Source organism: Camellia sinensis, chromosome 8, assembly GCF_055761805.1.
Source record: "Camellia sinensis isolate YWXY chromosome 8, ASM5576180v1, whole genome shotgun sequence".
NCBI lineage: Eukaryota > Viridiplantae > Streptophyta > Magnoliopsida > Ericales > Theaceae > Camellia > Camellia sinensis.
Genome location: NC_138968.1, coordinates 110,937,115 through 110,948,850, shown reverse-complemented (window position 1 = coordinate 110,948,850; position 11,736 = coordinate 110,937,115). Strand labels below are relative to the sequence as shown.

Below are 11,736 nucleotides of genomic sequence, written 5' to 3'. Positions count from 1 at the left end.
AGTCGAAGATGGCATCTATGTAAACATATACATACGAGAAAGTAATCCTAGAACTGTTGTGCAAATAGGACCTGATGGTTCCCACCATTTGATAGGAATTTTATTTGTGGTGGGGTCACAGCCCGACATCACATCAAAAATCTCAACTGACTTATAGTTGAGCCGCCCCCACAAGTCCCAAACCCCCAAAATGCCTCCGTATGGGTTGATTATTTAGTATTTTATAAGATTTTGACTGATACAGAGGGAAGGGTTCACGATTTATGTTAAGGATAGAAAAATAATATAGGACTAAGTAATTGATAATTGACTTGAAATACGACCACATAGTATTCCGAAATTATTGAATAATTTCACCCCCACATGGGGCTAGAACCCCAATCTCCAGAATTTAAGAGTTATGAAGTGATGTCATTGGTCAAATGGATCAGAAGTTTGAAACTAATATTTGACATTCCATAATCAATATATGCCTTCGAAAGACGATGATACGTTTTCTTACTTATCTTAAGTTTCTTACAAAATTGTCTTGAATTCAACCAAAGTCAAATTTAACTTATGTAATTCAATAGTTTTCATATTATTCATATCTATCATGTTAGCTGCAATAAATTTCAAATTATTTCTCTAGCGTTTACGGTTCATGTTGCCTTCATATTTTTCTGGACTAACTCTTGGATAACAACCATGGCATCCAAATCTTGATGAAAAGAAAATGGCATATTGACCATGTAATCAAATCAAAGCTATATATGTCCACAAAAAGGCCTGTCTGCAAATGTCAAACTTTAAGATCTATTTGGATTTGCTTGAGTTACTTATCCTAGAACTCATTTTTTCTTTAATATTCACAAATTAAAACCTATTAAAGGAGCAGAATATAAATAGGTCGGATTCAAGCCTTGGGCCAATCCAATCCACTAAGCCCAAGTCCAAGTGGGTCGGATGAATGTGTAAGGCTAGTCCAAGCCACGATGCTGGGCTGGGTCGAGCCAAGCTACTAGACTTAATCCATGGACCGAACTGATGGGTCGAACCCATTATTAGAACCAAAGTGGGCCGAGCCAACACAAAGATATCCAAATGGGCTAGTCCATCTTTACAAATAGTCTTACAAAAGACCGAACCGAGGCACAACGGAATCGAGCTAAGGGAACCTCTCAAAGAAACATGGAAGCTATGAATGCATATGAAGGTTGCCACCTCAACTGGTCCCCTCCCCCTAGAACCACAGAAATAGTTAATCAAAGGAATATAATCTGTTATATGCGTGGTTATAATGAGCACATGGATTCATCATCAATTACCTGGTGGTCTCCTACCTTGAGCAATGCTAAGGGCGCCTTGAAGCACTAAAGCTCCATGAAGGTATGGAATTCATCTCATAACAACTCTACTTAATTGAAGACATTCTTTGCTTTGCGCTCTACAGCTAGAGAGAGTTCTTTATCTTTTTCGATCACTCATTTCCATGGTGGAGGGGTTTTCTGGCCAACCCTGATCGGGCAACTCTGAAGGTACTCGGTGTTGCAAGTTCTCAGTTCCTAAATAGTCTTACAGAGTTCCGATCCACTTTCATCTGGTGCGATCCGATAGGCCCACCTATGCTTCTTATAGAGAAGGATGCAATTACCAGGATCATGAGTTTTCTTTTTTCTCTTTTTCTTTTCTTTTTTTCTTTCTTTTACTTTCTAGAAAAGTTACTGTTGGGATGAATGAGACCAAATATTTGACAGGAGATTCCTCAGTCAGACTAGAAGGCAAAAGTTCAATGTAGTGAAATGATTACGGTCATTGGATCAATGAAGCTTTTTTTTTTTTTTTTTGGCCTTTAGGAGCATATGCTTAGGTTTTCTTTTTGACTAACAAGGAGCCTCAGATGGATAAGATGACGGCAGTTGTTTCATAGTTGAATTTCACACTTAAAATTGGGTGTTTTTAATGAAAATAAATTATTCATTTAATAATCACAATTTATATTATTTAAAATTTGATGTAGCCCTTAAAATAGGCTAAGTTTTTAAATAACAGATTTCTTACTTCATTTTGTTGAGTTTTAAATATGATTTTGAAAATAAAAGCCTTTTTGCCAAATGCACTATTAAACAAACACAGGATGCCCTGCATAACTTCCTGAAGTAAAATATTGTCTAATTAGATCATGAATTACTAGTCCGTGTACTTGGTCCCAAGGAAAAGTTCAAAGCATCTATATTGTTGTCATATTCATGCGAAAGTAAATTGTAAAAATATAAAGTATTTCTAAAAATAGGGTTGTTTGTTTTTAGGGCGAATTACATTAATAGTTTCTATAGTTTGAGATTCGTGTCATTTTGATTATCAACTTTTCAATTATGACATATCTGACCTTTAATTTTGAATCTTATTCCACATAAGGACAATTGAAGATATCATTGATCAAATTTCAAGGGCAAAGTCATCAATTTGATAAAATATAAACTAATTTGATAAAAATAAATGTCAAAAAGATATATTTGAATTTTTAAAATTATTTATACTCACCAAAGATAAAATTATGTAAAATTGATAAATTTTTTACACTTTTATTTAATTCTTTTACTAAATTAATTTTTATTATGTGTTTCGAGATGATCTTGTAATGGGTGGTTATTTTTATTTTGATTAAATTAATTTCTATTTTTCAAAAGTCAAATACGGCGACAACTTTAATATCATTATTAAACCAATCAATTAAATCAAAAAATCCAAAACTAAAAATATTTCATATATTAAATATTATATATCGATTACACATTAAAAGCCTAACAATCACCCACTATATAATTATCAACCAAACACACAATAAAAATTAATTAGATAAAAATGTAAATAAATAAATATGTAAAATATTTATCATTTTTACATAATTTTATCATTGGTGGATAGAAATAGTTTTTAAAAATTCAACAATATTTTTTTGACATTTATTTTTGTCAAATTTGTTTATATTTTATCAAATTGATAAGTTTGCCCTTGAAACACAGTAATGGTATCTTCAACTGTTCTTATTTGAAGCAAAATTCAAAATTCATTGTCAAATATGTCATAATTGAAAAGTCAAAAACAAAAGTAACACAAGGCCTAAATTATAGGGACCGTTAGTGTAATTCACCATTGTTTTTAACAAATCTTTTCAAAAACACTTTCAAAAATTATTCTACCTCAATTTGATTTATACTTCTTATAAGTAGTATATCCCACTTTGATATTGGCCCTATTTGGTATAATCTTTTTTTTAGATACTCTGTTTGATATAACTTCTTATAAGTTAAAAGTTAATAATTAAAAAAAAATTAACTAAAATCATCTCTTTCTCAGCTTTCACTCAACTTTTTTCACTTAATTTAGGAAGAAGAGAAAAAAAATCACCGACATATGAGGGGTGCAAGTGTATCTATGGCGAGGTGCAAATGAAAGGCTGTGGAGATATAAGTGTCACTTGCACCCCTACGTTAGTTATTTTTTTATCTTCTCACACCTCCATGTAGTTTCCCTTTATTTAAGCTATTTATACAAACTGTAATCAAAAGATTCATCAAATAATCTAAAGTAAACTCTCAATTTAAAAAAACTTAAAATTAACTCATTTAAACTGTAATAAATAAGATCAATATACTAATACTATAGCTTTGATCGCATTGTCTCTTCTCTTCCTAAAGAGTAATGTTAAAAATCTTAAAAAATTTATCAAATATTTTACCTGGATATGAGACCTACACCATTTGAATTTTATATAAATCTCAAACTTATATAAAATATTTGATAAAAATTTTAATACAAGTTTTAAAATGGGCAACATTTTTGCTTCGGAAATCCATTAGTCAAGAGAGAGGATATCCATTAGTCAAGAGAGAGAAAAAAGGCAAGAGGAAATAATGGTAGGCTCCTGATGGTGGAGAGCACTTTCTCGACGACAAAGTAAATCCCCTTACAAATAAAGTAAAATAAAATGTTTAACGGATACCCTTTTTGACCCAACTCTCACCACTCAAAAACGCGTTCCGCCATTCATTACCAGTACTCTACTTTAGGGGTCTGTGTAAAAATATTTAGTACAAATTTTGTTTATAATTTATTAAAAATAATTTAAATAAATTTAAAAAAGATTAGTTGCAAGCTAGGGAAAAGTGTTTTTAACTTTTACTTTTGATTATCAATTTTTAACTTACAATTATATTTTTTAGTTTAGAAACTCTACTATTTAAGTAATTTTTTAACTTTTTGTAAGTTAAAAAAAATTTAATAATGTATTTTAAATGATAGCTTGATTGATATGTATAATGTAAATTTTTGGTAATAGGATCGGATTTTTAAACCTTTAACTTTTTTTAACCCAAAAACCTCTTGCCAAACATATGTTTGTTTTTTAAAGTTTCTCACTCCTCAATATTGATGTATACACGACATTTATTATATTATATATAAATACATAAAAAAAGATGAAATAAAATGATTAGATAAATCTAATCTAGTGATAAACATTATTTCACTTTGTCTTGCTTTATATTCATGTTTAGGAGGTTGAATAATGTTATACATAATTTTTTCATTCTTAGGCACAAAACAATGAGGTCCACATTTGTAAGTGCACTTCTTCTCATGATTTTAGTTTCTTTTTTTATTTGGTAAAACTTATTTCGGTTACTTAAATAAGTGACTTCTCTATATGGCGGGAGCTTTTATTTTCGCATACTTTTTTTCTTTAGTTTATACATTTAGTTAAATATATATATACATATATATATATATCCTAAAAAATATATCATAATATCTTTATTTTGTCCATTTTAAACCCTATTCCTCAAACAATCACAACAATCGGCAACCACGCTCACAACTGTCGACTACCATCACATTGCCCTTTCTTATCGTCCCCACCTCTCCCCCACCCATTCCCCTACATCGTCAATCCTCTCTCACTCCAAACCTAATAGATCACACATACCACTGCGTCCAAATCCTAACCCCACCACCTCTGGCTACCATGTATAAAAGATATGTACTTATAATTTTTTATGCGTGAAAATAATTTCCCTGTATGTCCCTTGAACACACTTGACTTCATGATATGGAGGATTTTGTTTTGTCCCCTGGTGTCTAATAAAATTTATAGCCATCTCTTCTTTCTTCACATAGCATGAAGATACTCTTGTAGCATATTGGGCCATAGATTAATATAGGAATGAAATTGTTTATAGTAGACTAAAGTGGACTAAATTGTATATTAGGCTCATGTGGTTATCACGAGTTTGACTATGATGATTTTATCTGTTTATTTTGTAATAATCTCTTTTTTTTTCTTTTTTTTTTCTTTTTAATCATAAACTTACAAAATAAATGAACCAGACCATCAGAATAAAGTCTGTAGTGGGTCCAACAAACCCAACTAGACCATTCAGTACACCTTATATTGAATTGGAGACAATTTGTTCTATAAATATATTATTTGCTATTGAGTAAATTATATTTTTCACCATCACAGTTGAGCTCAAATCTCACTTTATTATCCAAGTTTCCAAAAACTTAGGGTTGACATTGTTACATTGACCAAAAGGGCAGGTATATCCTCACACAGCCTAAAAAACATTGCTCCTTTGCCCCCACTATAAAGTCATGATATATTCCAGCCCCAATGTTTGAAAAGAAAACTAATATCCATCACCATAATCATTTCATAATGTAAATGACCAAGGGCACCAAGGAAAGGAGCTCTACAGAATGTTGTCCAATTCTATTTCCAGTTTTCCTTGTATAAAAGTGTATGGCAATATGTGAAATGTGTATTGGAGGTTCTAAGTTTATTTGACATTATTTGAACTTTAATCGACGCCCATTGGACTGTGATTAGTAGAACTTTTAAACACAACAAATAAGCATAGTAAACTTTAAACCAAATACTTCCCATAGTGGAATTATAGCTTCATTTTTCTTCTTCTTCTTTTAGTCCCAATTTGACACCATTAATTCGATAATGAAAATCTCAATATTGTTCACACCATTCAGTAACCATGGATAAGGTCAACCAAATATGTCTTCCACTACATACTGTAAATAGGTAGTTGATACCAAAATAAGAGGTATAAACATATTGATCAATAAGTAGCTAAATGCCAACTTAAAAAAGGGACAGCTTAAATTTAGCTGAGTTTGAGTAAATGAAGTATTTCATTCATCATGCAAAGTGTATTTTGAAAAATTACAACTCGATCATATAAACCTGTCCACTCTTCGGCATTTCTAGTTATCATTCGCAGATGATAAAGTAAGAAATATTCTAGTTTCAAATCATACAGAGATTAGAAATCTAAACAATTAAGTACAAGAAACAACAATTTTGAAAGAGATTAGAAAACAGTCAAAACACTACCAGCACCAGAGAACACAAGGTTGGTCTAGAAAAGATTTGACTCACTCTTTTCTCCGCATCTTCACATTAACTGGGATTTCCTTGTAGGACTGAACCTTTTTGGCCGCTAGACGCAAGGGCCTTCCGATAGATGACCTTTGAAGTTGCTGGGTTTTATCATCACTTGGGTCACTAATGCCTCTTTTATCATCTTTGGCCAATGAACACATGGAAGTTGAACCATCTTCCTGCATTTGATCATCATGCAGAGAACATACGGGAAATTTGGTATCAACTATCTCAAATGTGTCTTCAGTAGGCTCTGATTCTTGATGTTTAGATCTGGCAGATTGCCTTCTCAAACAAGCCCTGCCAAGACAATAAAAGCAAATATAATTTTCTTCTGCTGTCGTAGATTGTTTGTGCAAAAGAGATTCCAGTAAAATATTTACACACAATATGCAATGTAACATGCACAGACGAACCTTTTCTTTTCAGTTTTCTCCTTTAATTGAATTTGTTCAGTAGAAGCGCGATCCCGGGCTTCATCATCACTTGGGCCACTACTACCTCTTTTATCATCTGTTTTGGCTGATGAACACGTGGAAGTTGAACCATCTTCCCGCATTTGATCATCAAGCAGAGAACATACAGGAAATTTGGCATTGTCTATCTCAAATACCTCTTCAGTAGGCTCTGGTTCTGCAGATTTAAATCTTGCAGATTGCCTTCTCAAAGAAGCCCTGCTAAGACTCCAAAAAGAAGGGAAAAAAAAAAGAAAAAGAAAAAGAAGCAAACATAATTTTCCTCTGTTGTTCTAGATTTGTTTCTGCAAAAGGAATTTTCCGCCGTTGTTCTATATTAACACGCAATATGCAATGTAACATGAACGGACAAACCTTTTATTTTCAGTTTTCTCCTTCAGTTGAACTTGTTTAACAGTAGAAAGGTCCAAACCTATGCGTCACATAACCAGAAGGTCACAAAACTAAATCAGTTTCATAAATCTCAGACGCAACATTTGGTTCCGGCAGTTACTCACTCTTTGATTGCTGCCTCTTTTTTGTTTTAAAGTCTTCATTATCAGCTCTATCTGCTTCTAATGACTCCCTGGCCTCCTCAGACTTGCTAGTTCCCTCCTTGACAATAATGAAGAGAAAAATGGAAATATGCACGAATGCCTAAAACAAGGACCTTCAAGAAAAAACGTAAATACGAAACCCCCAAAAATATTTTCTTAAATACCTGCTTGTCTGTGTATTGACATGTTATTTCTGCTTTCTCCTGAGGAAACAAAAGCATGATATTCATCAATAGAGACTCTCTTATAAACTTGCTTCCATGCTGACAATAAAAGAACACTGGCTTGGCTAGACTGACCTTCAATTCCAATTTTTTTGCATTGAGCAAAGCATTTTTGGATCCAAGTTCATGTTGTAGTACTTTCAGCTGAAACAAATTAAAACTCTATAGCAAGTTAGCAGAAGCTATACAACATAGCAAGAACCAGAAGTTAAACTTCATGTAAACACTAGTAAGAACTTACTCTATCTTTTTCTGAGTTAAGATCCTGCAAAGTCAAAGGAACAGTAAAATGTATGTCACCAAGATTTCAAATTTGTCAAAAAAAAGTAAATGCAATTTTCTTTTTTTAAAAAAGGTCATTGATTTTTCAAGTATGAGCGAGGAAAACAGACCGTTAGCATCTGGCTATTTGATTGAGCAAGCTGCAAATTCTGTTGCCGCATTTTCTGGAAGTTGATTCTCAGTTTCTGCAACTCAATTCCACTAAATTCAATGATTTTACTGTTAACCAGATTAAGGGAAACCTGTAACAATAAAATTCTGAAAGACCCCAATGGAACTACCAATCTGGGAATAAAGCATATGAATCTGCCTCACAACAAAATTAACCAAATTGATCAAAAAAAGGATACTTTCTATCCGCTAAAAGTTTCATCAGCATCATATTTTTCTAAATGAAAGTTTCAGATAATACCAATGTTAAAAGATGAACAACACAAAAGTTTGAAAAACAAAAATTTCAAACCTAGAAGAATTGTACCTTTTTGAGGTGTTCAATATACTCTTTAGTGGTATTTGAAACAAACTGTTCCTTCTCGTCTTTGGTAGATGGTTTAGGTCGCTGTGGTAAGTTGCTTATGTCACCAAGCCTCTTCCTTGCCGCACTTTCAAAAGAGCCCTTTGCTTTTTTCTCTACTTCAGGATTGTCTGATACCAATACAAAATTTCAGTGTTACTAGGCAAACACTAACCTTAAACACCATAATGTATAACTGAGATACAAAGTTAAAACATAAATTTTGAGATTGAATTATCCGTTTCTGCGAAACAATGGCATATGCAACACTTAAACATCAGAATTACAAAAAGAATGAAGAGTTATTAAACTAATTATGCCGCTAATCACATAACTCAACACATTAGGGTTTTTAGGGCACTTAACATTAGCAGATATCCGAATGGAGTCTTTATACAAAATTAGAGATTTAAACATCACTTTCCCAGATATCCGAAGGGAGTCTTTATAAGTTATAATCACTTTCTCACAACTCTACCAAACAGGGCCATAAATATTATAAATTGGGCAATTCTAAGACTGATTGCGTAATGGAGGTATTTGCCAAATCAGAGATTTCATCACGCACCTCTAAAAATTTGATATATTTCCAACTCTCAGATAACCCAAAAAAGAAATCAAATTTTACAATTAAGTTAAAAATAAATAAATAAATAAAAACTAACTGATACTTGGAAATTAATTTTCAACAAAATTTATGGATACGTGTAAGTGTGAATGTATACATGATGTTGTTTTTAGAGAGTAATTGATAGGTTGGAGAAGAATAACGCGATGGAAAAGAAGAAGTAATCAAGAAATTGAGAGCATTAGGAGAACAGAGAGTGTACCTCCGACGAAGCTGTCGTCTGAATCAAGAATGAACAAGTCTTCGGTGGTGGCCGACATCGAATCGACAGAAAACTAATCTAGTTCTCTCTCTCTCTCTCTCTCTCTCTCTCGCATCCGATGTGCGCTCTTTGTGTGTGTGTTTGTGTGTGTGTGTTCGTAGCTGCAGCCAAATGAAATGAAACAGAGAGGGAAACGAACAAGAGGGGGGAGATTCGGAAGTCAAAACGGCTTTGCAAAGCTAATCCCAAGCCTATTTTTGAATCTCTGATCAACGACGCAGATTCTCTCCCTACACTCGCAAGGGGAGTCCTAAATTATTTAATATTTTTGGGTAAATTACACCTACACCCCTCCGAGATTTATAATTAATATAGATATTTCCCTCATATTTAAAAAAAAATAAAGATTAAAAATTTTAATTTTAGAGTTTTAAAAATAACTCTACTAATATGGCAATGAGTGGAGCCTACATGTAATGTGATATGTGTGCTTAATATAGAACTCACCCTAGTCAAATAAAAAAGAATATTTAGAAATGTGCAAAACAACGATTCAAAATCTTCTCCAAAAGAAATTAATCAGAACTAGTCATTCTCTATGGAGTTGTACATCATTTTATGTCAATAAAAATGCCAAAATAGAAAGAGGTGTGCCAAGATTAGTTATTAATTATAAACTTCTTAATGATATTTTGAAATGGATCAGATATTCAATTCCGAATAAAAAAGATTTACTTGACCGATTACAGGATGCAGTCATATTCTCTAAATTTGACTTAAAATCAGGATATTGGCAGGTACAAATAGCTGAACAGGATCGGTACAAAACTGCTTTTACAGTACCCTTTGGACATTATGAATGGAATGTTATACTATTTGGTTTAAGAAATACTCCATCAGAATTTCAGCATATCATGAATAATATATTTACTCCTTATACAGAATTGGCTATCTATTATATTGATGATGTTCTTATTTTTTTCATCATTTATTGATCAGTCTATAAAGCATCTTAATATATTTAAGCATGTTATTATTAGAAATGGTTTAGTGATATTTGCACCAAAAATGAAACTTTTTCAAACAACAGTACGCTTTCTTAGTCATAATATTCATAATGGAACTATTGTACCAATTGACAAAAGTATTGAGTTTGCTTTTAAATTTCCCGATGAAATTAAAGATAAAACTTAATTACAGCGGTTTCTTGATAGTCTAAATTACATTCGAGATTACTATCATCAGTTATCACAGGATGCTGCTATCCTTTACACCAGATTACAGAAAAATCCTTCTCCTTGGACAGAAGCTCATACTATTGCCGTATAAAAAATTAAGGCTAAAGTAAAACAAATTCCCTGTCTTGCTTTACCAAATCCAGAATGACAGAAAATTGTAGAAATAGATGCCTCTAATTATGGTTATGGAGGTATTTTAAAACAGGTTAATCCTACTAGTCACAAAGAATAATTATTACGATTTACATCAAGAAATTGGACTAAAGCTGCTTTAAATTATCCAACAATTAAAAAAGAGTGTTTAGCTATTGTTAAATGTGTTTTAAAATTTCAAGATGATTTGCTAAACCAATTTTTTTTAATTCGTATGGATTGTTCAGCAGCCAAACAGATATTTAAAAAAGACGTTCTTAATCTTGCTCAGAAACAAATATTTGCCAATTGGCAAAGTGCTTTATCTGTATTTGACTTTGATATTGGTTATATCAGAAGTGAACAGAATTCTTTACCAGATTTTCTAACTCGTGAATATTTACAGGGATCATGACCAATTGAAGTGGCTATAGCCCGAGTCATCGGGGCCGGGGCAAGTGAAACCCTTACCAGAAGCCCTATCTAACAAAATTTCTAGCATTACAAGCCTCTAACAGTAATAAAGAGAAATCCTTTGGCCAATCCACTAAGGATGTCCTCCTTACTCCTGAACAGTATACTCCTAACAGTATTACTGAAGAAACAATTATTTATATTGAACCAACAAATAAAAAATGGATGACAGATCTATGGAAAATTAAACGTCGCTATCTTATGACTCAACAATTTCCCCCACATTATGACTAGTACCGTTATATTTACGAGCAGATACTCATTGAGACTGCCACCATGGAGATCAAGCATACTTTGTATGATCCTTCCAAGACTACCAGTCCAATCCAATTTTGTAAAACTACCATTCGCAATATTATGTCCATTACTACATGGGGAATTCATCAGCATACTACTCGTTAACTTGACATTCGCAACAGGGAAACTCGATATAGTTATTGGGACTATATCGATGCATTTACCTATGCATTTTAGTATCAAAATCCTATCCACAACCATTCCTGGTTTATCCGTATTTGTCCCAACGTCCTCAAAAACTATTTACCAAATTGGTTTCTCGTTTGGTGGGATAAATTTGGGCTACAACTTGAAGTT

The 11,736-nt window shown here is 32.6% G+C and overlaps 1 protein-coding gene across 8 annotated transcripts; it reads right to left on the bottom strand.

Moving 5' to 3' along the window:
• Positions 1-6,167: 6,167 nt before the first annotated feature.
• On the bottom strand, positions 6,168-9,596 carry LOC114271408 (SHUGOSHIN 2). 8 transcript variants are annotated; one of them, XM_082883116.1, is made up of 11 exons: positions 9,299-9,596; positions 8,433-8,599; positions 8,305-8,342; positions 8,065-8,173; positions 7,914-7,937; positions 7,748-7,816; positions 7,613-7,651; positions 7,410-7,506; positions 7,267-7,324; positions 6,853-7,110; positions 6,168-6,736 (listed from the first exon to the last, which is right to left on the bottom strand). In XM_082883116.1, the coding sequence occupies exons 1-11, from the start codon at positions 9,354-9,356 to the stop codon at positions 6,430-6,432; spliced, it is 1,224 nt and encodes a 407-aa protein (XP_082739242.1). In that variant the 5' UTR covers positions 9,357-9,596; the 3' UTR covers positions 6,168-6,429. The 8 variants fall into 8 exon arrangements, with proteins under 8 accessions (XP_082739242.1, XP_028068832.2, XP_028068833.2 ...); XM_028213031.2 differs by having other exon boundaries at positions 6,853-7,113; positions 9,299-9,589; XM_028213032.2 differs by having other exon boundaries at positions 6,853-7,113; positions 7,410-7,503; positions 9,299-9,589.
• Between the last annotated feature and the right edge of the window lie 2,140 nt (positions 9,597-11,736).